At 37.7% G+C, this 24943-nt stretch overlaps 1 protein-coding gene across 11 annotated transcripts in view; it reads left to right on the top strand.

Annotated features, from left to right (window-relative positions):
* Window positions 1-24943, top strand: part of tjp1a (tight junction protein 1a) — a 158796-nt gene that overhangs the window by 118093 nt on the left and 15760 nt on the right. For 7 of the 11 annotated variants that reach the window (XM_082162567.1, XM_082162576.1, XM_082162570.1 and 4 more), the window contains 17 exons: window positions 1218-1274; window positions 2850-2974; window positions 3531-3633; window positions 4324-4627; window positions 4890-4993; window positions 8077-8242; window positions 8447-8582; window positions 17261-17391; window positions 18661-18766; window positions 18950-19100; window positions 20156-20264; window positions 21286-21505; window positions 22167-22351; window positions 22815-22910; window positions 23118-23144; window positions 24064-24146; window positions 24294-24504. In XM_082162567.1, coding sequence (XP_082018693.1) covers window positions 1218-1274; window positions 2850-2974; window positions 3531-3633; window positions 4324-4627; window positions 4890-4993; window positions 8077-8242; window positions 8447-8582; window positions 17261-17391; window positions 18661-18766; window positions 18950-19100; window positions 20156-20264; window positions 21286-21505; window positions 22167-22351; window positions 22815-22910; window positions 23118-23144; window positions 24064-24146; window positions 24294-24504 — 2314 coding nt within the window. The remainder of the gene's footprint in view (window positions 1-1217; window positions 1275-2849; window positions 2975-3530; window positions 3634-4323; window positions 4628-4889; window positions 4994-8076; window positions 8243-8446; window positions 8583-17260; window positions 17392-18660; window positions 18767-18949; window positions 19101-20155; window positions 20265-21285; window positions 21506-22166; window positions 22352-22814; window positions 22911-23117; window positions 23145-24063; window positions 24147-24293; window positions 24505-24943) is intronic. The other 4 variants (XM_082162573.1, XM_082162569.1, XM_082162568.1 and 1 more) reach the window with 1 other exon arrangement.

The following is a 24943-nucleotide window of genomic DNA, read 5'->3' as shown; positions in this document are numbered from 1 at the left end:
ACTTAAATTCATTAGTAGTCTCAGACCTTTGTATTTGTTTGTGATGTATTACAATTTGATCGTTACAAATGAGACAAATACAGTGTGCACCATTAGAGCTAGAGTCTGTTTCGGAGCTCTCAGACATACTGTAATAATTTATCCAGCCTGGCATCTACAGTACAGGGGTGAAGGAGCAGGAGCACAAACCATTCACCTCAGCTCAGGGTTAGAGCTATAAATAAATACCTTCTGCTGTTTCTCTCCTTGTCTTTATCACTCCCTCTCTCTCTTTCTCTCTGTCTCATCTAAATTGTACCAGGGCAGATTGTTCATTTTGTAGCAGTTTGTTTATATAATGTTTGCATTTAAGGCAGAGACATGTTCTTATGTTCAAGCTTGAGTTGGACAGCTGTCATTTAATTGGTCAGTCAGGAACAGTGGCGTCTTATAACCCATATGTAATTAGGGCTGGGGAAAAATATTTATTTTTCGATTAATCGTTTTTAAAAATGGGGTCGATTCGATATGGATCCCCAAAAGCCACAAATAATTATTAATTTTTTTACTGTATTTATTTCCACAAACATTGAAAATAATCTCTGATTGATGTTAATCTTTTTACTAGTCTTCTCCACTAGATCGAGGATCGCATCAAATTGAGATCTTGCGGAATCGTATCGGGACATCTGTATCGATACCCAGCCCTATATGTATTTTTTCTTAATAGTGTCAGACTTTAATCACATTTATTAGGAGCATTCGCATGCTGTAAAATTATATGAAATTTCAGTGATCAAGGAACCTAACTTGGTTTGCGCTTTGAGTTTACAGGCCTCATTTATGCCCCTGTGCTAGAATGAGGATAGCAGATTCTGTTTATAGCTTTTCCAGTGTTTGTAGGTGTGTGTGTGTGTGTGTGTGTGTGTGTGTGTGTGTGTGTGTGTGTGTGTGTGTGTGTGTGTGTGTGATGTGCCTTCGGCGCTCATGGCCATAGTCAGCTTTGCAGCACTGTTTAGCCCTGTGACAGCCTTTACTCAGACCAACACACATATACAGATTTAGTTCAAGCATAGAGAACTGGTTTGTTAAATATGCTTAATTCCTGCAGCTCATAGGGGTCAGAGTAAAATCACCTCCTGCCATTGACAAAGAGGAGAAATACCTGCTGATAAAAACTCATTCTCTGTGCTTAGACTTTGTCCTAACTGACTGCTTTTTCTTTGTCTTTCTCACAGAGTACAACCATGGAGGAAACTGTAATATGGGAACAGCACACGGTGACTCTTCACAGGGTGAGTGCCTAACTGTCTCACTTGGTGCTGCAATTTTCTTCCCCTCTACTTCACCACTCTTCATCTTTCTATCTATTGTCAGGCTTCAGTATCCTATTGGTTAAGTAATACTAGCAAATTTTTTTTTTCAGTATCAGTCAAAATTAAGTATTTAATTGTGCATAGTTGTAGATCAACTATGCCGTCATCTAATGCTTTAAAAACACTGTTAAATGTAATCTTTAGCAAACCTTAAAATGATTTTTCAACTAATTTATTTAAAATGATTGATTTTAGTTTATTTATTATTTTATTATATGAAAGTCAAAGTAGTTTTTAATGTTAATTCTAGCCATTTGTCTTGAAAATAATTATTAGCTTGGAATTTTAAAATCAGTGCAGCCCATTTTACTTTTTGTCTTTCTTTCCTCTCTCTCCCCTCTCTTCTCTTTTGGGATGGCTAGTTACAGGATGTGTGGTCATTGATAACACAATAGCCGATCCCCCAGATGGCAGGAAGTAGTGTGTGAGAGGACAAAATTTCTGCTCTGCTCCACTTCCTGTTCCTTTTCCTCATCCTGCATGTTGCTAGGCTCAAACACATCTGAATCAGAGTATGAGAAAGAGTGAGAAATTATGCAACAGTCATTTGGCCACAGTATTTTTAAGCCCCCCCATCTGTAAGAGTGGGACACAAATCTTGGATCGGTTTCATAACATGATGTCTGTATTATACCTCAGTTCAGTCAGTCCCTCTGTGACCCGTTTTTGATGTGCTGACATCCTAGACAAGATAACAGGTGTATGATCACTGAGCCTTTTACTGGGGGCTTTATTATAGGTGGAATCTCTTTAGCTGGCTAACAGTATTACATGGCTGCCTCTGTTACAATACACACAATAAACAAGACTATTCTTCTCCCATATGTGCTCCTCCCCTGCTCTGGCTCTTAATATGATTTATAGCTGTTTGTTTAGAGGACACTCACAAGCCAGATGGTTTGGATGGCAGTGAGAGGTAGAACAGACCAGTATGCGTGTGTGAAGACACCCAGAGACATCAGGAAAAGGCTCTGAACAGAGCTCTGGCCATCTGTCTGTCATTCTCTACCTTCTCACTCTCATCTGCCTTTCTTTTTGATTGCTTGAGTGCAAGATTGAGAGCTCAGAGCTTCAGACACCTGGGAGATTGAAAAGCTGCCAGACAGTGTACACACACACACACACACACACACACACACACACACACACACACACACACACACACACACACACACACACACACACACACACACACACACACACACACACACACACACACACACACACACACACACACACACACACACACACACACACACACACACACACACACACACACACACACACACACACACACACACACACACACACACACAGTTACCTACATTTAATCACTCTATCCAATGTAATTACATTTTTGAAAGATATGCTGTGAGTTGCAGGAAATCACTCTGTGTGTGTGTGTGTGTGTGTGTGTGTGTGTGTGTGTGTGTGTGTGTGTGTGTGTGTGTGTGTGTGTGTGTGTGTGTGTGTGTGTGTGCATGTCCTTTGCAGGCACCAGGTTTTGGGTTTGGAATCGCCATATCAGGGGGCCGTGACAACCCCCATTTCCAGAGCGGAGAGACCTCTATAGTGATCTCAGATGTGCTCAAAGGAGGACCAGCAGAGACCCTTTTACAGTAAGATGTGTTTATATATGAATGTGTGTGTGTGTGTATATGTAATTCAAATTGATTTATATATTTGTTAAATATTATTTATATTTTATTTATATGTATTTATTAGGGGTGTAACGGTTCACAAAATTCACGATTCGGTTTGGTACGACACAGTGGTGTCACGGTTCGGTACGTTTTCGATACCGCAAAAGGAAAGAAATGCCAGAGAAATTTCCTTGATTTAAAAAAATTATAATTATTAATTAGTAACAGTGTTGCTTGATCAAGATTGGCTCGCGGTGCACTGACATTGGTCCAAACTCATAAATGGTCCGTGAAGCACAAAATGGTCCGTTTCGTTCCGCTTTTATTACGTTTGCCATTTGATGTTGGGCAGTGTTGTGGTGGTAGCACCAGCGCGACTGCTCGGAAAAATGGTCCAACGAATCGTTCGGTTTGTAATGTGTACTGAACCGAATGCCTCGTACCAAACGGTTCAGTGCGAAAACGTGTATCTCTACACCACTAGTATTTATATTTTTCTTTTCTTCACAAAAATATTTATTTTTGTCTACAGGGAGAATGATAGAGTGGTGATGGTAAACGCTGTCTCCATGGACAATGTGGAGCATGCCTATGCTGTTCAGCAGCTGAGGAAAAGTGGAAAGAATGCCAAAATTGTAAGTTGACATCATCCCTCGTACATTGCATCAGTACTGTACAACCTTGAGTCTTATCTGGACTTCAGATGTGAGTAGTGGGCTGTGATGGAAGATGGAAGAACTTGATGCAGGCAGGATGTGTAGGTGATCTGTTTTGACTGAGCTTTATATTAATCAGTGAGGAATGCTGGGAGTCAAACTGCAGTACTGCAGAGGATTTGTCTTTATTATGTACGTACAGGAGCTGTTGGTCAGTCTGTAGACACTTTGTCATGAGGCGCAACCTTTAGGACTACATTTAAAAAAAAGTTAAATCAGTCCTTTAGTGTTTCTAGAATATGGATAGTTATACAATAGTGTTACTTTTGGATATGTTTGGATCAGATTCAAGTATTCCAGAGAGCTGTGTAATAATGGTTTATAACTTTTACTCCTGCTAATGTTAAAATATGTTGTAATAACCTCTTTTAATATGTTAAAAATAACAAAATCATCTTATTAATCCAGTTGTCCAGTTAGGACATGTCATTTTTGTAATAAAGACATTTTAATTAAGGAGTGCCTTGGTTATCAGAAAATTATTTCTCTACACTGCCTCTTAGATGTTCTACCTTGGACCGAAGAGCACCCAAATCAAACTCAAAAGGAATTGAGCACGCCATTCATCTTGAATCTCATCTTATTAATGTTTATATATTCTCTGTTCAGACTATCCGCAGAAAGCGGAAGGTGCAGATTCCAGTAAGTCGAGGGGGAGACAGAGAGACTATGTCAGAGCGAGAGGAAGAGGATGACACTGAGGAGGATGATTATGAAGGTCCAGCAGCACATGCAGGGGGAGCGAGTGGAGGCACGAGCAGAAGGAACGAGCGCAGCAGCAGCACCGGAAGGCGGGACCATAGTAATTCCCGTGAGAGGAGTATTTCCCCACGCTCAGACAGACGATCAGTTGCGTCCAACGTCCCGCCGCGACCTTCCAATGTCACACTCGTCAAGTCCCGCAAGAATGAAGGTGGGCGGAGCTACAGACTGTTAAAAGTCAGAGGACAAACCTCTTAATTACTATTGATGGCATCACCAAGGATTTGGCGAGTTGACACACTAATGTGTAAACAGGTGTAATACAGTCTGTTGTACATTAGCTAATAGCTGTGATTAGTCTACTGGCACAAATACCCACCGGGTGCTTTCAACTAGAACAATGCTGTAGTTAGTTACTCAGTAGTCAGATTATGTCTGTTATTGTTCATTCATGTGTGTATTTTCTGTTGCAGAATATGGTCTGCGTCTGGCCAGCCACATATTTGTAAAGGACATTTCTCCTGAGAGCCTCGCAGCCCGTGACGGCAACATACAAGAAGGAGACGTCGTCCTAAAGGTATGAGAAACAATGTCTGGGAAGGATCATAGAACAATGGTTATAGGAAAAGAAGGGAACTGGATAGCCATGTAGTCGCTGGTACCAATACTTGTGTTGTTGCTTTGGAAAGCTTCACGAATGCTTTATTTTCCTGCTTTGTGTTTCTGTTCCTATTAGGAGGTTTGTCTGTGTAAATTGCTGTTGACAGATGAAAAATTGTGAACATTTGGCTTCATCTAAAGTCATGAAAACCACTCCAAGTTCATCTTTCACACTCTCAGCTTTCTTCTTATATATGCACTGCCTGCTGTGAACATGTGGAAGAATTGACAGACAAAGTGCCTCAAAAGCTTTCTCATTGGCTAAATGTAGAATCTGACAGTGGTTTGTGGCCACTGATTATTGTCCGTTTACTGAGACTAGGGCAGATCAGTGTGATATCTCAGCTTGTTTATTTCAGTCACATCTTTCAGCTTAAAGCACCTTTAAGGACAGTAACTTTAAGCACACTCAAAATTAAATGTTTGTTAATCCTCTCTCACCCTCTTTCTTAATGTTTGCATAATTATAATTTCATTTCCACATTAAGAATATTAAAAAGTATCAGCTGGCTGACTTGTTACCAAGTTATTAGTTGTTTAATGGGGGGAATTACTTGACATTTCCATGTTAATTTATGAACTGTCCTCAGCTAAATGAGTCTAGTGCTTACTGACTGGAGCAGAGCATATCCTACAGAGCACTGGAGTGAAACTGAAGGGCATAGAGTGCACTGCCAGCGGTGCTGTTTTCTTGCAAGGTATAAATGTAAAATCACGGACGGCACATTTATTTTGCCGCCTATACACTACCATTCAAAAGTTTGGTGTAAGTTTCTTTTTTGTGTGTGTGTGTGTGTGTGTGTGTTGAAAGAAACCCATGCTTTTATTCAGCAAGGATGCATTAACTTGATTAAAAGTGACTGAATACATTTATAATGTTACAAAAGATTTCTATTTCAAATAAAATGTTTTTACTGTATTTTTGATCAAATAAATGCAGACTTGGTGAGCATAAGAGATTTCTCAAATACAATAAAATATCTTGCCAACCCCAAACTTTTGAATGTTAGAGTACATGATGTATTTATTTTAGTCAAAGGCAGTTGTGGCCTAATGGTTAGAGAGTCGGACTTGTAACCCGAAGGTCACGGGTTCGAGTCTCAGCGCTCTCTTCCACTCTCATTACCCACAATTGAAGTGCCCTTGAGCAAGGCACCTAACCTCCAATCATTCCCCGGGCGCCGCAGCAAAAACGTCTGCCCACTGCTCCGGGTGTGTGTTCACGGTGTGTGTGTGTGTTCACTACTGTGTGTGTGCACTTGGATGGGTGAAATGCAGGGCACAAATTCCATTTTTGGCCACACGTCACGTCGCTTTATTTTGCTATTGCTAAGCACTAAGTGTGTGTATGTGTGTTTGTTTTAATTATTTATCATTTTAAAAATGCTTCATTTATACAACAGGCTTTCTCAACAGTGATAAGTGCTTCATCTGTTATGTAATTTGACCAGGTGACTTTTAAAGGGATACTCCACCGTTTTTTCATATTGAACTATGTTATTCCCTTAACTCGACTCGGCGCAGTAAAAAGTCACGCCTGATCCTCTTCCCACTATTGACAGAAGTGAGAGGAAGAGGATCAGGCATGACTTTTTACTGCGCCGAGTCTAAGTATTCCCAAAAGTGCTATTCCGCCATACATTATAGTTATCCTTTTTAACCCGCTTAGAAAAGCGCCACGTTTTATTTTGTGTCACCATACTTGGTCGTATAACTACTCGTGTAACTGTTTTTAAATAGGGAAAACGTTGATGTGTTTGGTCACTTCTAAATTCATTGCTGTTAGATACCATTGAATATACTGTGCTAAACTAAGTGCTATCAAAGTGTCGCCGCGCGCCAGAGCGATTAAGTGCACGCACTGAGACGAGAGAGGTATGTATCAACTCGTCTTAGTTAAGGGAATAACATAGTTTAATATGAAAAAACGGTGGAGTATCCCTTTAAAGCAATACTTTACCAGTGTTCATTTTGACAGCAAATTTTTATTTAGTTTTAGTCATAGTCTTTTGACTAAAATGCCTTTTTAGTTTTAGTAATATTTTAGTCATCTGAATGGGTTATAGTTTTAGTCAAATATCATTAGATATTAGTTGACTAAATCTACAGTAGATTTAGTCGACAAAATTCGAATGGGTTTAGTTAAATTTTAGTCAAGTCACCTTCATTTATATAGTGCTTTTAACAATATAGATTGTTTATATGTCAATATAGAAGCAGTTATTGTCCAGCTAAAGTTAGTTTTGATGCATTAATTAAGCATTTCAACTTGCATGCAACATTTTTCATTCTTTCAAGCAGACATAGGCTATTTATTTGTATAAATTAAATATAGATTAATCCTTAATAAAGTTATTATAGTTATTCAGTCAAGAACATTGAGTGATTTTCTCTTTTTCTTTTGTTGTTTGATTAACATTAATGATGGACAGCAGCAGGTTTATTAGACTGTTTTCACTTTTAGGCCAAATGCATGGATCCAATAAACTGATACACATCCGATACACATGTTTACATTCACTTGCGCTGTGAGAGGCGGCTTTCTTTGTGCGTGCAGAAAACCGGACTGAATTGAGCTCTCTTTCGCATCATAATGCTTTTTCAGATTTATTCATAGGTCTGCCCTTCTCTTTCTCCCACACGTTAACATTTTGTAACATTTTATGAGACATGCTGCAAGTGTATGCCAACTTATGTCCCGCCGGGTAGATCAGCACATTACAATTCAAACTTCCTAAATCGTCCCTAATATTTTCCTCTTGTTTTTATTCATTGACAAAAATGTCAATAGATTTTCGTTATAGTTTTTGTCATTCAAAACTGTTTTTTATTTACTTTTATTTAGTCTTTATTTAGTCTTGTTTTCGTCAATGAAAATTTTTTGTTGATGATAAATTATGATAAATTATTTGTCAACGAATTTAACACTGTACTTTACAAAATGCCAGACGTGTGCATCCATAGTGTGTTTGAAAATGGTGTTCTCTCCTCTCAATATAGATCAATGGCACAGTGACTGAGAACCTGTCTTTGATAGACGCAAAGAAACTTATAGAGCGATCGAAAGGCAAGCTGAAGATGGTGGTGCAGAGAGATGAGAGGGCGACACTCCTCAACATTCCAGATTTGGACAATAGCATTCCCTCCGCTAATTCAGACAGAGATGGTGAGATTATCTGTTAAACATGTAGATCTTTAATTGAAAAGTTTAGACTTAAGGTCAAATGCAACTTTATATTTTGTATTGTGTTTGTTGCATGGTTTTCTTGTCCATTTTATTTCCCTTTTTCTTGTAGGATTTTTGCCATTTTCTAAAAGAAAGTCAACTTTGGCTAACTTGATACTTTAAAATCATGATTTGTTTTAACAGACATTTCAGAAATTCATTCACTGGCATCAGATCATTCCCATGAGCGCACCCGTCGCAGTAGATCCCGTTCCCCTGACAAACGCTCAGAGCCCTCTGACATCTCCGGCCACTCTCCGCAGCAGATGAACAACGGCAGGTAAGAGGCATCTGAAATGCTTACATTAACCAAATAAAACCCATTGAAGTATATAAAGGACTATTTTTCACTCGAGTCCCTTAATTCACACCCTTTTTATCCTCATCCCGGCTCCCTAATTTTAGGGAGATCAATATATACCATTTGGTCCTCCGATATAGCTACATCATTCTGGTTAATGTCGATCTCAGGTTTCAGGGTGTCCTCCCTCCTCACCCTTGAGCTTGCGTCCAGTGTTATAAATAATTGTATGAATCAGAATAATCAGTGGGGCTGATTTGCACACTTACTTTAACAAATACACCTTCTGTCATTTTTTATTTATTTATTTATTTATATTTGCGTGAAATATTTATTTAGTTTTGGCTGCACTCACAAGAGAGTGTAAGTGTTGGTCATGGTGCAGTGAGCTGGCTGACTGTAACCCAGTTTGACACCACTACAGTAGAGCTGAGCTCATGCACTTTAGACGTGTGCACTGAGAAGTGTTGACAGCGTGGTCTGACGGTTTCTTTCAGTGTTGTTTGTTTGTGTGTGTTTGTACAAGGGAGACAATGAAGGACAAGAATCAGTGTGTTTGTATATGCATAACTGTTCTGTGATGCTACAGACCAGTAAAAGCCACAAAAGTTTGAATACATGGCAGATATAAAGCTTGTTTCATAACATATTATGGTATGTGGTAATATTATAAAGTACCATGATATATACAATGTAATAATGCACGGACATTTCAAGAACCAAAAATATTTGTCCGAAACTCTCTGATATAAAGTGTTTTGACTGTGCCAGCATCTATTGTGGGCACACAATGTGGATAAGCTACAAGAAGTACACATGTAGTCTGGACTCCCCTAATATAATGTATTTGCAAAAAAATCGTCATTTTCAGAAATGTACTATAACTACAATTTCTAAATACTAGTTACTTACTACAGTTATTGTTGCAAAAAAAAAAAAAAACCTTGAAACTTTCAATTTATTGTTTTTATTTTGTGCAACAATCCACTTTTTGTAACATCTACTTGATGATTTATCAGCCTCAATAATGTAATGTCTTAAATTAGTTTTATTTATTACAAATTATTAATAATGATTAATTACAAATATATATATTTTTTTATTACACTGTAAAAAATGACATGATCAATAAGTCATATATAAATAAGTCATCATATGTTTTTACATTGCTTCAACTCATCAAAATAATTTAAGCCATTTTAAACTTTATTTTTTAAGTTATACAAGATTCAGAAGAAGTCAGTTTTAGGGCTGTCACTTTACTTTCGAAAATCGATTGCACAATTGTTCGGACCAACCAACACAAGTTTCGAAAATGAAAATAGGGAATCGATTTTAACGGTCTTTTCTCTGAGCGCGTCCAGCTCGTCACGATGCGCCCGCAGCGAACGCGCGTCACACAGCAACTGCAGGCTCTGACAAACACACATAAAAGCTAATTATACTTCTGCATAATGTGTCTCTTTTTACAACAAAACTGTGAATTCTGCTGGTATTCAGACAGTCTCATACATACAGATACAGATTCGGGCTACAGTCGCCTACGTAGGTGAAATTTGTTAGACATTTCTAATCGTAAACAGCCATGTTGAAGCCTGCAGTAATGTTTTTCATTGATGTTATGGCAGTCCACTCTGCTTATTGTTTTTCAAGAATGTTGCACTCCTGTTTGTCATTGTGCATGAAACTTTACGCTAATAAATCATCAGAAATATTGCTGACTTGAGCGCCCTCTTTACGTTCGTCCTAATGCCTGTTAGTTGTCCGTGGATTTGCCTATATTTGGCGTTGAAAATGGAAACGTCTTTAGACATGGAAAATTGATTTTACAATTTTTTCGATTTACAATTTCTCAAAAGTGACAGCCCTAGTCAGTTTAAAGTAATTTAAGTTGAAATGTCTTACATAGCCAAGTTGATTGTACTTAAAAAATTAAGGCAGCAAGTTATTGTTTTACATGTACTAATTTGATTAAATAAATAGAAAATCGGATTAATAACAATTTTATACTTCATCATTATATCAATAACAGCAGTAATGGTATTATGTTATGGTATTTTGGCGGACACTGTGGTTACTGTGGTACATTTTTATAAGTGGTGGAAGGGGGCCAGAGGAAATCTTGAGAGAGGACAAGTGGAGTATGTAAAACAGGTGGAAGTCAGAAAGAAAGGGCACGAGATGGTGTTTAAATGAACTGCGAGTATGTAAAGACAAAGGGATGAAAAGGATGACAATGCCACAAGGTACCAATCCTTTCCCAGGAGACATGCCATCCTTCTTGCCATTAAAGCAGCTGCTCTCTACATCCCACATCCCCACACTGCTGCAGGCTGTATTTTAATGAAATTTCACACCTCGCGTCCCCACACATCCTCCACCTGTCTGTCTAGAGCTGCGTCTCACTTAATATCTGAACTCAGGTTACACCTCATTATCGGCTCTCTCACCTCAACAAGACACTGATGTTTCAGAATTTCCACAGCAGTAGCAATTTTTTGTGTGTCTATGTAATGTATGTAGTCTGCCTTAACTTTGCACTTGTAGACAGTGGCAAGTTGTAGACTCATCAATCTCCTCTGAATGATAGTGAATATGAAAGTACTAGAGCTAAAGTCTATTCGTTTTCATGTCAATAATATTTTCTAGCACATTTCACATTGTTCCAAAGCAGCTTTGCAAAGAATAGTAAGGTGCCTAAAGAAACCCATTGAGTAAGCCAAAGGCGACAATGGCAAGAAAAACTCCCTAAGATGAGTAAAAAACCTTGGGTGACCAAGAATCAAATGTTTTTAAAGGAAGGAATTGATACTTTTGTTCAGCAAGGACACAAAGACATTTATAAAATTACAAAAGAGCTGTATTTTATTTAAATGCTGTTCTATTGAACTTTCTATTCACCAAAGAATCCTGAAAAAAGAGTCACATTTTCACAAATATATTTAGCAGCACAATTGTTTTCAACATTGATAATAATAAAAGATGTTTAATTCAGCATATTAGAATAGTCTTCAGTGTCACATGATCCTTCAGAAATCGGAGGAATGGCAGCTGAAAATACACCTTTGCCACCACAGGAATAAATTGCATTTTAAAATGATTAAAATAGAAGTTATTATAAATTCTAATAATAATTCACAGTTAAATATCTTACCAACCCCAAACTTTTGACTAGTAGTGTACGTAATATATAAACTGACTGTTGTCTCTCTTGACTATCTGGATGATTAACAGTGGTAATGCTCTTGGGTTTTACTTAAAAACTGATGGTCTAAAAGGCTATTTACTGGGCTTGGACTGCTTGGTTCATAGGCATTTTGGGTGATGATGAACATGTTTGTCAGTGAGCCAGGTTAATATCTCAGAGCCATGCATCACTCACTCGCCACTGAATAACTGCTCTGTCTCTACACAGGCTGACGGGCTCTTTTCTCACCAGAATGCTCCCGCTGTAAGTGCTGTGCTCTCTAGTCAGTGTAAACAGTGGATAGTATTTGTAGATGGAGTCTGAGTGCATGAATATTAGTATATTCGTTTTATTTGATGTTTTTTGTGCATTTTGTCTTGTTTTATATTGTGTGGGTCTTGTGTCCTTTATAGACGGCTTAGGTTTTAATGCATTTGATGTGGTGCATTAATATGTGCTTGTAGTGAAATCAGCATGCATTTTGTCACATTGAGCTGGTAGTGCAGAGGCAACTAGCTCTGTATGTATGAGTGTGTGTTTGTGGAAACTGCCAGTGGGTGTCAAGGCTGTTATGCAGAAACGGGCCTGAATTAATTTTCCTGCATGTGTGTTCATTAACCTTGGCACACAAGAGACGGCACAATTCCCTCTGAAATTTGTATCACCAGATGGGTTTTCCCTCACAGTACAAGTCACAGAGATACTCTCTGTCTGAGCCATCAGCTTTTTAATTTCTCTCCTCTACACATAGTTTCTCAAGAGCACTTAAGTGTGTTGATTCAGTGTTGTCTTAGTTTAAGGTAGGCAAGTTTATTTATATAGCACATTTCATACACAATGGTAATTCAAAGTGCTTTATATAAGCATAATAAAGGAAATAAGAAATAATCAGACATGTAGAATTAAGTGATTTAAAACTGCATGCGTAAAGAAAGGTGAACTTAAAATGTGTCAATTAAATGGATTAAATTAAAATGAATAAAAAGGCTGTAAAAATAAAAAAAACAAATTAAATATTAATAAATAAAATAATTAGTTAGTATGTATATATTTGTATATTATATATTTCTATGTGTAAAATAATGTACCATATTATTGCCTAATTTCAGAACAAGATGTGGCTATTTAAAAAAAATTTAATTATTATATTTTCATTAATCTCAAATCTTGATGTTGGATCCAGCTGTGAATGGCGTAATAATCATCGTGTTTGTAATGAACTGTCTGTATTTCTTGGTGACTCAAACCTAGTGATGTTGTAGGTCTTTTAGGTTCATAGCCTATTGCATATGACGAATTTGCAAAGTAACTTTTTACCTACATTTATTCATAATTAAGAAACAAAGCACAAGCAGTGGCTGCAGTGGCATAGTGTCATATGTTCTGCTTGTAATAGGGATATCAATTTATTGGCTTTTTTTTGCTATGTAATAGTTACATCAAGAACAAGATGAGTGTTAATTTACACAATTTTATACACAAAATATATATGATAATTTATTTGCATAGTGTAAAGGGGTTTGTTTATATAGGGGTTCAATTTCTATTCTGAAATGGGCAGGGAGACAAATGCCCTTATTGGAATGGAAAGACATGTCAGTGAGATTGTAATAGGTTACATGAGAAATAAATACAGAATGAAGTGAGCAGAGATTTAGCCTGTGTGTGTGATAGATGTGTTAGTGCAGAGAAAACCAACAGAGCAAAAGGAGAGCCTGGGATTTATGTAGGCTTTTGTGTGTGTCAGCGCATATTTGTGCATGTCCAGGGCCTCAGAGATTTAAAGCCTGGTTCACACTGTATGTTTTTGGCCACGATTTGGCCGTCTGAGACAAATTTTGAGAATCCTAAAATTCTTCTGATCCTAGGCCAAAATCTGAAGTCTATGAACACTGTTTTGGCATGTTCTCAGACGGCCGTTGCGATTCAAATTTGATCTCTGCTGAAATCAGAGTCAGTTTCAGAAAATTTGATGCACAGTCCTTTAGTGTGAATTCTCCTACGACAATTGTCAAATCAAAAACCAGTAGGAGCGCAGAACCTGATGACGCAATTAGTGAGACAACAACAAACCACCACTTGCTCCACACACATCGTCTTTGTTTTTTCTTTTCAAGATAAGCCCTGATCGGTTTTAGTTCGCTAGCCACCTTTTCAATCCAGCACTTAATTGCAGCTCACAGTCACTGAACATGTCACAGATTGATGATTTAAAACTCTGCTCAAGTTTTTTTTTAATCCGTCTGTTTTTAACGTGTCTTAACTGCTGTACAGTCTGATATTTAATGACAACTGAGATCATACAGTGTGACATGGCTTACAGTGGGGATCATGTTTGTACAGTCTGACAAGCAACAGTCGTAAAGGGCTATTATAAATTGTACATTGTACAATAAGTCAAAGTACACCGCCAATCTAACAAGGGTTCTCTTTTTCATTTTCATTTCTATATTCTTGATAGAAATCTCTTTGCTTTTACTGATTCCACTAATAACAATGCTAATTGCATTCATCAAAGACTAAATTAATATTTTGGGAGTGGTCTGTTTCCTGTCTGAGTCATTCTGTACCAACCAGAGTCATGTGACTAAAGTTCTAGAGGGCCGTCCAGATCCTGAACTCATCAAATGCTTCTCCAGCTTTCTTTGTCTGTCAAAATGATCAAATGTAATGTAAATGTAAAAATCCAAAAGTCTGAATGTGCAACAGTGAGTATTTGTGATGCATCAAAGCATTTCAAATATCTAATAGTTGTGCAAGAGTCTATTTACAGTTTTAAATGAAGCTCTAGTGTCTGTCCTAGTTTTAAGCAAGAGAAAAATTATACAGTCTGACCTAAAGCACTGGCATCTGGTGCTGTCTAATGAGCAATCATTATCTCTGCTTTTTTCAAGCATTGTTTGTGATCCTTTTCTTTTGTTTACATTCAGCATTGTTTTCTCCTGAGGACATTCTCATATTCATGTGGAGCAAATATAATGTCTGATGTTCTGAGAAATGTCCACACTTAATAACCAAATTCACAAGCACAGTTTCTGAAATGTCACCAAATGAAAGTGCTTTATTTGTTATTGACTTGTACCAAAGCAGATCAGGGACCAAAAAATCCCAGCAGCCCAATAATGTCACTGGTAACCAGGGGTTAACTGGGATTTCGGAGGCGTGGGAACCCCAAAAATTCACAAAAGTAATACTGAGAATACATTTTCAGTATTATAGTATTTGTCAGAACATCCCTTGAAATAAAATATTTAATATCTAATATCTATTAATTGGACTTTTTTTTTTCTTTAAAATGAATCCCTTAAACTGATCTACAACAACCTTTTAAATTTGATTTGTCTGATATTATGCATGTATGTCATAATTCAACTTAAATGCATAATTACATAGAATATATATATAAAACTACTAATCAAACTATTGAGATATATATATATATATATATATATATATAAAATGTATTTAATAAAAATCAGATGACCGCTGGGTCAAGTTTAACTTCTTGCACCATGAAGTGATGTAATCTCATCATCCTGTACCTCAGGGATGGGGAACATTGGTCCTGGGGTGCTGCTGTCCTGCAGAGTTTAGCTCAGCCTCCAACCCTGATGAAAAACTCATCTGCCTGTAGCCTTAGTAATCCAGAAGACATTGGGTCTCATTTACTAAGCATGCGTACGCTCAAATTTGTGCCTGAATTATGTGTACAAACAATTTTAAGAACAAGTCACGAATCATCAAAATGTCGTAATAAAATGTATTCAAAATGTACGAAAAAATATAGTAACAACTGAAACCACACATAGGCGAAAAGCACTTTGGCTACTCTGAATGTCCTTATTAATCGTGTTAAGAAATGATATTTCATCCTAACACGACTATAATTATTATACTATATATAGTATAATTAAACTATTATACTATAACTATAATTAATTACATAATCCATATATAAAATTATATCGTGACGAAAGGCTGTGCGGAAAGCCCTTATATGGAGATTGTTTGGGTGTGTTTTATGCAAATGAGTAACCTTGTGCATATGGCCGATCCTTTAGAATACTCCAAATTCACTAACATCAGAATGATGTTAAGAACAAATTCATGGACGATTCATGTGCGTACATATACAAAATAATCAACGCAATTATTAGTTAATGAGACCCATTGGTTAGCTTGTTTTTGATGAGGGGTTGAAGCTAAATTCTGCAGAACAGCAGCACTCCAGGGCTGAAGTTTTCCATCCCTTCCTTTTCTTTTACATAGCTACATTTACTGAAAATGTTATGCTGATAGTATAATTGTAATGAAAAATGTGCATTAAATATAGAAGTATTTTCACTTGAGAAACTTTTTCAAAAGAAAAGAAAAAAGACATGCGTTGGCAGCGTTCACAATGTACTGGAATTAAACATGTTGTTCTTGAAAAATGTTTTTGTTCAAATGTACTCTCTAAATTAAGGCAGATTGTATGAAATGGATCACACACACAAAAAGTTGGTCCCATTTCTAACTGAGAGAAAAAGTCCATTTAGGTCTTACAAATTCAGTACATTAAGCCATAGTAAGCTTTTTTTACACATTAAGGTTTAGAATGTCCTCAACACACTTTTTTACAGCATGCATTGCGCACTCATCAAGAGTCAACGAGCTGCCGACTGCTGCAGAATGCGCGTGATGGAGTGACGCGGCAGTGCAGTTCCTGCGTCTCTCTATATGTTCGAGTAAATAAATGGGAGTGGGAATTCCCGCATTATGAACGTGGCACTTGCTGAAGTTATTAACATCGTATGCAATACCTGCAACCTCGCACCAAATTTCAGGCCCTGTAGACATACAGATCATCTAGTTAGCAGAAATGTACCGTAACATGTTTCTTCAAATTAGAACATTAATACAGGTATTTTTAACGATGTGCTTCCACAGCAGTCATAATTAACAGCAGTTACTGTGCCTTGGTTAAAGTTTGCAATGTGAATTATTTATGCAATTACTCTCTCCCTAGCCACATTGGCGGATAAAAATAAAATTAAAACAAACAATATAACGACCACAATCTTAAGGAAAATAGCAGAGTATAAGTATCCATTACATCACTATGTAAGTTATCATCTATATCTTGATGTCAATTACATCAGTATATAAGTTGCATAACTTATGTACTAAAGTACAAGTACACAATTTTTAAACTACTCGAAAAAAGTAACATTTTTGATAACTATTTAAAGGGACAGTTCACCCAAAAATTTTAATTCTGTCATTTACTCGCCTCAGGTTGCTCTCAACCTGAAATATTCATACAGGTTTGGAGCAATTTGAGGTGAGTAAATTATAGATTTTTCATTTTAGGGTGAACTGTCCCTTTACAGTAACGTGTGTATTTGTAATTCATTACTTCACACCCCTGCTTATGAGCAGAGATCAGATCAGACTCAGTTTGTGACTGTGCTGCTGTGTGTGTCTGTAGCCACAGGAGTCGTGAGGAGGAGCGCATCTCTAAACCAGCGGCTGTATCCACTCCAGTTAAGATGGCCGAGGACGCACTTCTGGCACCGTCTACAGATCAGCCCGGAGACAAACAGATCCCTCCACTGCCAGGTTGGGACTTTCACCTCCAGACTTGCATCTGTCTTCTGTCTTTCCTTCTGCTCTTCCACTTTCTTATCTTACCAGTCCAGTGGCGTGTGGCAGACTTCTTAAATAAGGCAAAGTCACCTCTCCCTGTTTTTTTTCTTTTTAGTCCAATGTAAATTCATGTTGCATTTCCATGTGACACATGAGATGCAGACAAAAACATGTCATGGCCACAAATTAAGAATTCATTCTCTTGTTTTAGTAAATCGTGGCCACCTTTTACTAATTTGTTCACTCTTTTTTGTTAAATCGTGATCACAAATTAAGAATCCGTTCCCACAAGTTATTTATTCATTCCCTTGTTTTAGTAAATCATGGCCATGTAGAACTAATTTGTTTCCTTGTGTTGATTTAACTAAATCAAGGGAATGAATTACTACAACATGGCCCCGATTTAATAAATCAAGGGAACAAATTATTATATTGTGCACACAATTTGCTTAAAACAAGGGAACGAATAAGTAAAAAAATTTGACATATTAGTAAGTTGTGGGAACGAATTGTCAATTTGTGGCCATGATATACATATTTTGGTCTGTAGATGTTTACTCAGTTTCCGAGTTAAAGGCACATGGAACATAATTTACCGAAAACAATGATCAAGCAACCAAACCAATACTACAACTATTAATGAGTAAAATGTAAAAAAAACAATTAAACATTTACATTACTCCTAAAAATTTAATAGCTAGAATAATACAGTACAACGCATAATTGTGTATCTTTTACATAGTACTACAAACACTGTAATTAGTGCATCAGTTTCCACTTATTTGACCTATTCAGTCTGGTTTGCGGACTGATTACAAACATGATAGTCAGGTATTATTGCTTTGACTGAGTAGACAATTCAAATAGTTCACACTGTTATACTGTTTTTAACATGACTTTTCAACTATATTTCACAGTGAGGCAAAAATTGTGTGTAAACTATGTTTAGTTTTATTTTTGTACTGTTATTTTCTTCTTTTTTCTTCTTTTTTTGCACAGTCTCCCTCGCCCTCCTACTCCCATGTTTCCACTGATGTAAATCAGACCTGTCCTCTCCTAGTTGTCTCTCTATACTTTGCTGCTGTTTACTCCATCCTGATCTGGAATGCCCAGATCTGACCTTGCTTTGCTCTGGTTTTTCATGTTCTTTTTGGGCTGATTAATAACCAAAGAGTATGTTGTAAAAGAACTGTGTTTATTGATGCACATCATCATCAAAGTCTAACAGAGATATGTGTTTAGAGCCAAAGCCAGTCTATGCACAACCTGGGCAACCTGATGTTGATCTGCCAGTCAGCCCCTCTGATGCCCCTGTGCCCAGTGTCGCCCATGATGACAGCATCCTTCGGTCAGTGGTGTTGCATAATCTGTACTCATGTCATATTCCCACTTGCCCTTTCTAGTGATTTACTAGCCAAGTAAGCTTTCTGTATTATCGTACAGATACACAGGTGCAAATCATTTGAATCCACAAATGAATCCACAATTCCAAGTCCATGAAAAATTAACCCAGTTTTATTCTGTTTACCAGGCCTAGTATGAAGCTGGTGAAGTTTAAGAAAGGAGAAAGCGTAGGATTGAGGCTGGCAGGAGGAAATGATGTGGGGATATTTGTGGCTGGTGTGCTGGAGGACAGTCCTGCTGCTAAGGAAGGCCTGGAGGAGGGAGACCAGATACTCAGGGTGAGGATCTTATTTTACGTTTACATCTTTTAGAGCTTTATAGTGAGGTCTCACAACATGGATCTAGCATAAATTTAAAGAACATGCACTAAATTTTACTATAAATATGCTCTTAATAATATCCTGTCCCTCCTAGCCTTTGTTTGGTTACAGGTGAAGTCTGTATACTTTTGTTAAAAATTAAAATTCATCTTTTGTTAAAATTAAATGGTTAATAGTGCGAATAAAATTGTGTGTGTAACTAGTGGCATTTCTTGTGTAAACATCACATATTTAGCAGATACAGGAGCATGCTTTATCATATCTGAGAAATCTAGTCCTAAGAAAGCATGTGTTTGATTGTTTTGCTACTGAACATCTGTTGTTGACTAATCTCTATACTGTAACACTGTGTAACATCCCACTTTTTCTCAGGAAAATATGAAGACACTGTGTGACCCCTGTGGCTGTGGGCAAAAATAATCATGACATACTCCTGCTCTGACTCAGTGCCTGTCTCTCCTCTGTTTTCAGCTTTCCTTTGTTTAGCCTTCGGCTGCACAATGGCACTCATTGTTTAACTCAAGCCTCCAGTAGTCTTACACTATTGTCAGTTGCTATGTGTAATACAGTGAGTCTAAGTCAGGCTCATTTAGGCTTGTTTATCACCGAGCACATTTTAATTATACATAGACAGCTTTGTGCCTCTCCCACACTAGTCCCAGAGCAGGTCGTCACAGTGTCCGTACACATGCGTGTATGAAAGTTCCTGTTCCTGCTTCACAAACACACACTCCTTAGATTCCAGGCCCTGCCTCACAGCGAGACTCCCAGCTCATTGTTTTTCCCTTTCCATTTTGTCAAGGGTGACTCCACGTTCACCTCAACTCTTTTTTTCTCCCTGAGATTGTGACTTTAAGATAAAGTAGAAACACAGAAAAAGTGGATTTGCTCTTTTTTTCTCTCTCTGCTTCTCTTTATTTCTCTTTCCACTGTCAATAAACAGTGTATTGTTAAGTTACAGCACCGCAGAGATCTAAAGCCTGTTTTCTTCTTGCACTCCCTACTGTTCGTAGGTTAACAATGTTGACTTTGCAAACATCATTCGTGAGGAAGCAGTGCTGTTCCTGCTGGATCTTCCCAAAGGTGAAGAGGTCACCATCCTGGCTCAGAAGAAGAAAGATGGTAAGCAGATGGATACGGCTTTCATGTATTGATTATGTTGGCCTATGATCACTTATTACATGGTTCTCGAATAATATTCGAAAGCCCTCCATTCTAAGTTAATATGTACCTCTGCTACTTCTGTTGTAATAAAAATTATTAAACAAAAAAATTATGATTAAACATTTTAATTAATATGTTATTATTAAATGACTAAATAACTATGTAATTTAATAAATAACTTTAACTAAATTTGAAGACTTATTTGTGCACTCCTGGAAGTTTCTTTGAGGATCCATAAACCTTGTTTATACTTTCACCTGGCTCCGCACTGTGAGCCTCTGCTGACTGTGCGCATACCTCCCCAAACTGACGAGGCGTATATACTTGATGTGCTCACCATTGTACTATTCTTTGAAAGGACAGGGGGCGACTCTGAGTAATTGTCATCTAAAACAACAGGAAGTATCAATGAGAAGTAAAGTACACATGTGACAATGCTCCTTCGCACTCGTGTGGATGCGGCGGGTATAAGCCAAGCTTTAGTAGGCCCTGCCCCCCAGGTCGAGAACCACTGCTCTAGAATATTTCATTCTGATTGGGTCTGATTTTGCGGTCAAATGTCTTCTGTGATCAAATATCTTTCAGTAATAATTGCTAAAATGACTGATCATTGATTTATCACGCTGTGCTACTATTGTGTCTCATATAACTCCAGCCTTTTTCTTCTCACATAAAAAAAAATTATTTCCAAATTGAAAACCAAATTCCTTTGGTAAGTACTTCTGTAATAAGTGGGATGCAATGCAGTCAGATGGTTATTAAGGGTGATATAAGACCCCTCTGCTTCCTTTTGGGGTCATTATCACCATGTTTGGGTTTATTTTGTAATGATGACCACTTAAATAAATACTTGTATAACTTGCCCTATTGTTTAGTTAGGTAAGATTCAATCATTCATACTAAGAAAGATATTTAGTGTTATTATGAATCTGTTCCTCATGACTTTCTGTTAACCATCCATTTATATCCTGTCCTCCAGTGTACCGGCGAATAGTGGAGTCTGATGTGGGCGACTCCTTCTACATCCGAACACACTTTGAGTACGAGAAAGAGTCTCCTTACGGGCTGAGCTTTAATAAGGGAGAGGTGTTCAGAGTGGTGGACACCCTCTACAACGGAAAACTGGGCTCCTGGCTGGCCATCCGCATCGGGAAGAACCACCAGGAGGTGGAAAGAGGCATCATTCCCAACAAGAACAGGTAACCACTCAGTAAAGCACTAGTACACATAGTACACAGTTTAGTAGATCATATATAGATCACTATAAAATACTGTGTTTTTTTTTCTTTATTTTGTGTAATGCATGATTACCTATATGCAAGTTTGTGATGCTAGAGAGAATTAACTACTAAATTAAGTATTTTTTTCTTATTCATATGGTTGAATTGGATCATTGAAGGTCAGCAAGCAAAGACATTGATTAATAAAGCGAGATTAAATACATATAGCATATTTGTGTTATTTAACATCTAAATATTCTGAGTTTGCATTTCACTGTTTTTATTCATTTTGGGGAATACTGAATCTGTTGAGAGATGAGTTAATGCACGCTCGCATTTAGTATAGAACTACAATAACCTTACACAGCGCACACAACACTTCTGCAACTTTACTCCCGATTTCTCTCAACATGGGGACAAGAGAGGTGTTATTAGTCAATAAATGGAAATCCAAGCTACTTGCGTTACTTGTTTGAAAAAGTAACTCTGATACTTTGTTGTAAATTTAAAAGTAATGCATTACTTTAATAGTTACTTAACAGTAAAGTAAACTGATTACGTAACTCTGCTTACTAATAATGTCTTGCTCTCAACACTGCTGCTAACTAAAGCTGCCCTTGTTTTGCCATCTTCTCTTCAGGGCAGAGCAGTTATCAAGCGTACAGTACACACTCCCCAAAACTGCAGGCGGCGACCGAGCTGACTTCTGGAGATTCAGAGGTCTACGTACTTCAAAGAGGAACCTGCGGAAGAGTAGAGAAGATTTGTCAGCTCAGCCTGTTCAGACCAAGTTCCCTGCTTATGAAAGGGTGGTTCTTAGAGAGGGTATGTATGTATTTATGTATGTTAGATAAGGAGGCACAATATATCGGTTTCATATGTTCATATCAGCCGAAATTTGAGATTATTATAATTTTTTTACATTTAATACTATATTTTTTATTTATCGGTATCAATATTGTATACACTTCAGCTGATATTGGTGTATAATTTTGCATGCTCATTCATACATTTAAATAACCTTTTCCATCATCTAATGCTCACTTAAATTAATAATAAAAAAATAAAAAAAAGTTAAATGTAAACTTTATCAAATCTCATTTTCAATTAGCAATCTCCTTTAGCAATTTCCATTTTTCATACTTTGTTATAATATTCTGATGCCTAAATTCTCGTATTTTTAAAATGCATGTAAAATTTGAATATTGGTCATTCAGTAATCTTAAAATAGCTATATTTCTGTTTTATTTAAACTAAAGCAGAAATGTTTTTCTCTATCTTGTTTTAGCTGGGTTCCTGAGACCGGTTGTGATCTTCGGACCAATCGCAGACGTGGCACGAGACAAACTGGGGAGAGAGGTGCCTGACCTGTTTGAGCTTGCAAGTGAGTGTCCATTTATTAACACACATCCCTTGATAAGACACAGCGCTTCAGTTTTCTAATCCGCCTACCTGTGCAGCATACTTGAGCAGTTACAGCTGTCCTGCTCTCCAGTGTCAGTAGCGCATTTAAAATTCAGCTTGTAAACTGATTCCTTGAGTGGCCACTGGCTTTATTTACATAACATGTATGACTGTATTTGCTTTTCAGAGACACAGCACCCAGATGGAAGGGAAAGTACGTTGCATACAGTAGTCACATCAGCTCACTCCATCAGTAACCATAGTTACTAGAGGCTGTGCATTATTATGGCATCCCTTATTTTAGTTACACCAAATCGACACTGCTTGAAATGGTAATGAGAAATAATTCAAGGTGTGTTCATGCTGTCGACAGCTCCAAACCCCCCTCCCCAACCCTTCAGTCATGCTTGAGAGGAGATAAAGGCACATTGCTCATTGATTTCCCCCATCCCAAGCACCTGCTTCCTGTGTTATTTTGTGATACTTTGGGCTTTTTTCTTTTTCTTTTCTGTGGAAAAGACTTACTGTAGTTGCTGCTTTTTCAGAGCCATGATATAGTAAAGGATACAGATGTAGGTCTACAGATACTGTCTTAAAGGGGTAGTTCACCCAAAAATAAAAATTGTCATTAATTATTCACCATTGGACCCCATTGAAAAAAACGAAAACTTTTGGATTTGAACAACATTAGGATGTTGACAGTATTTAAATTTTTGGGTGAACTTATCACATTATACAATTTATCAATGGCTCCTAAAGTTTAAAGCACACTTACTTCACCATGTAATGACCTTCTGGTTTCACTCTGTAATGTCAAACGTTCTTCGGACATTCCAGACCCTTTCTTAGTCACTGTGGTGTACAGATGCTCCTATTCCCTCCACTTTATATAATGAATATTCATATTTGCAAATCTATAGTTAATCAAAATGCACCACATTGATGTTACACGTATGGGACATTTGAACAGTCTGCAGGTGCTCATATTGTGTATGCGGGCGCATGCGCACATCCATGTTGAATTGCCTTCTCACTGAATGCTATTGAGGGGTGAAAATGCTGATGTCCTGCATCAGAGGGAGCTCAGGAAGTGTATGTGTATGCTAGTATGGATTATGTTTTTTCTTGTGTAGAGAGTGAACCCAGAGATGCCGGCACTGACCAGCGCAGCTCAGGGATCATACGCCTCCACACTATCAAACAGATAATCGACCGGGTGAGTTCTCTTACACACTTAACGCATGCAAAATTGTTTAAGGCACATAGTGCAATGCAGGAACTTTCTGAATGGCACTACTGCCTCCTGCTGGTGGATTGTGGTACAACACATTTTCTTGAGACTCAGTCTGTATGTTTTCTGCAGGACAAGCATGCAGTGTTAGACATTACTCCTAATGCAGTGGATCGGCTGAATTATGCTCAGTGGTATCCTATCGTGGTGTTCCTGAATCCTGACAGTAAGCAGGGTGTGAAGACCATGAGGACTAGACTGTGTCCTGAGTCCAGGAAGAGCGCTAGGAAACTCCATGAGCGTGCACTCAAACTGAGAAAGAACAACCACCATCTCTTCACAGGTAAACACAGATGTTTTTTGAGGTTGTGTATTCTTTAATGTTAGCCGTAGACCCTAAACTTGATGGTATTAATATAAGTAACATTATATATATATTCTTTATTCTTTATTTGGCCTGTAATCAATCATTCTGGTGGATGATGCAGGTCACAGCATTTCTTCCATCTGCGTCTGTCTCTGGCTGTGTGGATCCAGGTTTTGTCAAAAACTCTTCTTTAGGGAATCTGACCATCGCGTTAGTGGGCGTCTGAGTGAGCTACATGTCCAGCCCATCTGTGCTTTTTCTTAGCTGCATCCGTGCTCGCATCTTTCACCCTTGATCCCGCAAACAGTTATTTGTAATCTTTCTTTTTTATTTTTTTGTAGTTTCTGTTCATCTGTTTTAGGAGACCATGTCTCACTCCCGTACAGTAGTACTGGTAGTATGGTGGTGGTATTGA

Source organism: Leuciscus leuciscus (assembly GCF_965113295.1).
Source record: "Leuciscus leuciscus genome assembly, chromosome: 2".
Taxonomy (NCBI): Eukaryota; Metazoa; Chordata; class Actinopteri; order Cypriniformes; family Leuciscidae; genus Leuciscus; species Leuciscus leuciscus.
The sequence above is the reverse complement of the archived record's forward strand: the minus strand, read 5'-3'. Positions and strand labels throughout refer to the sequence as shown.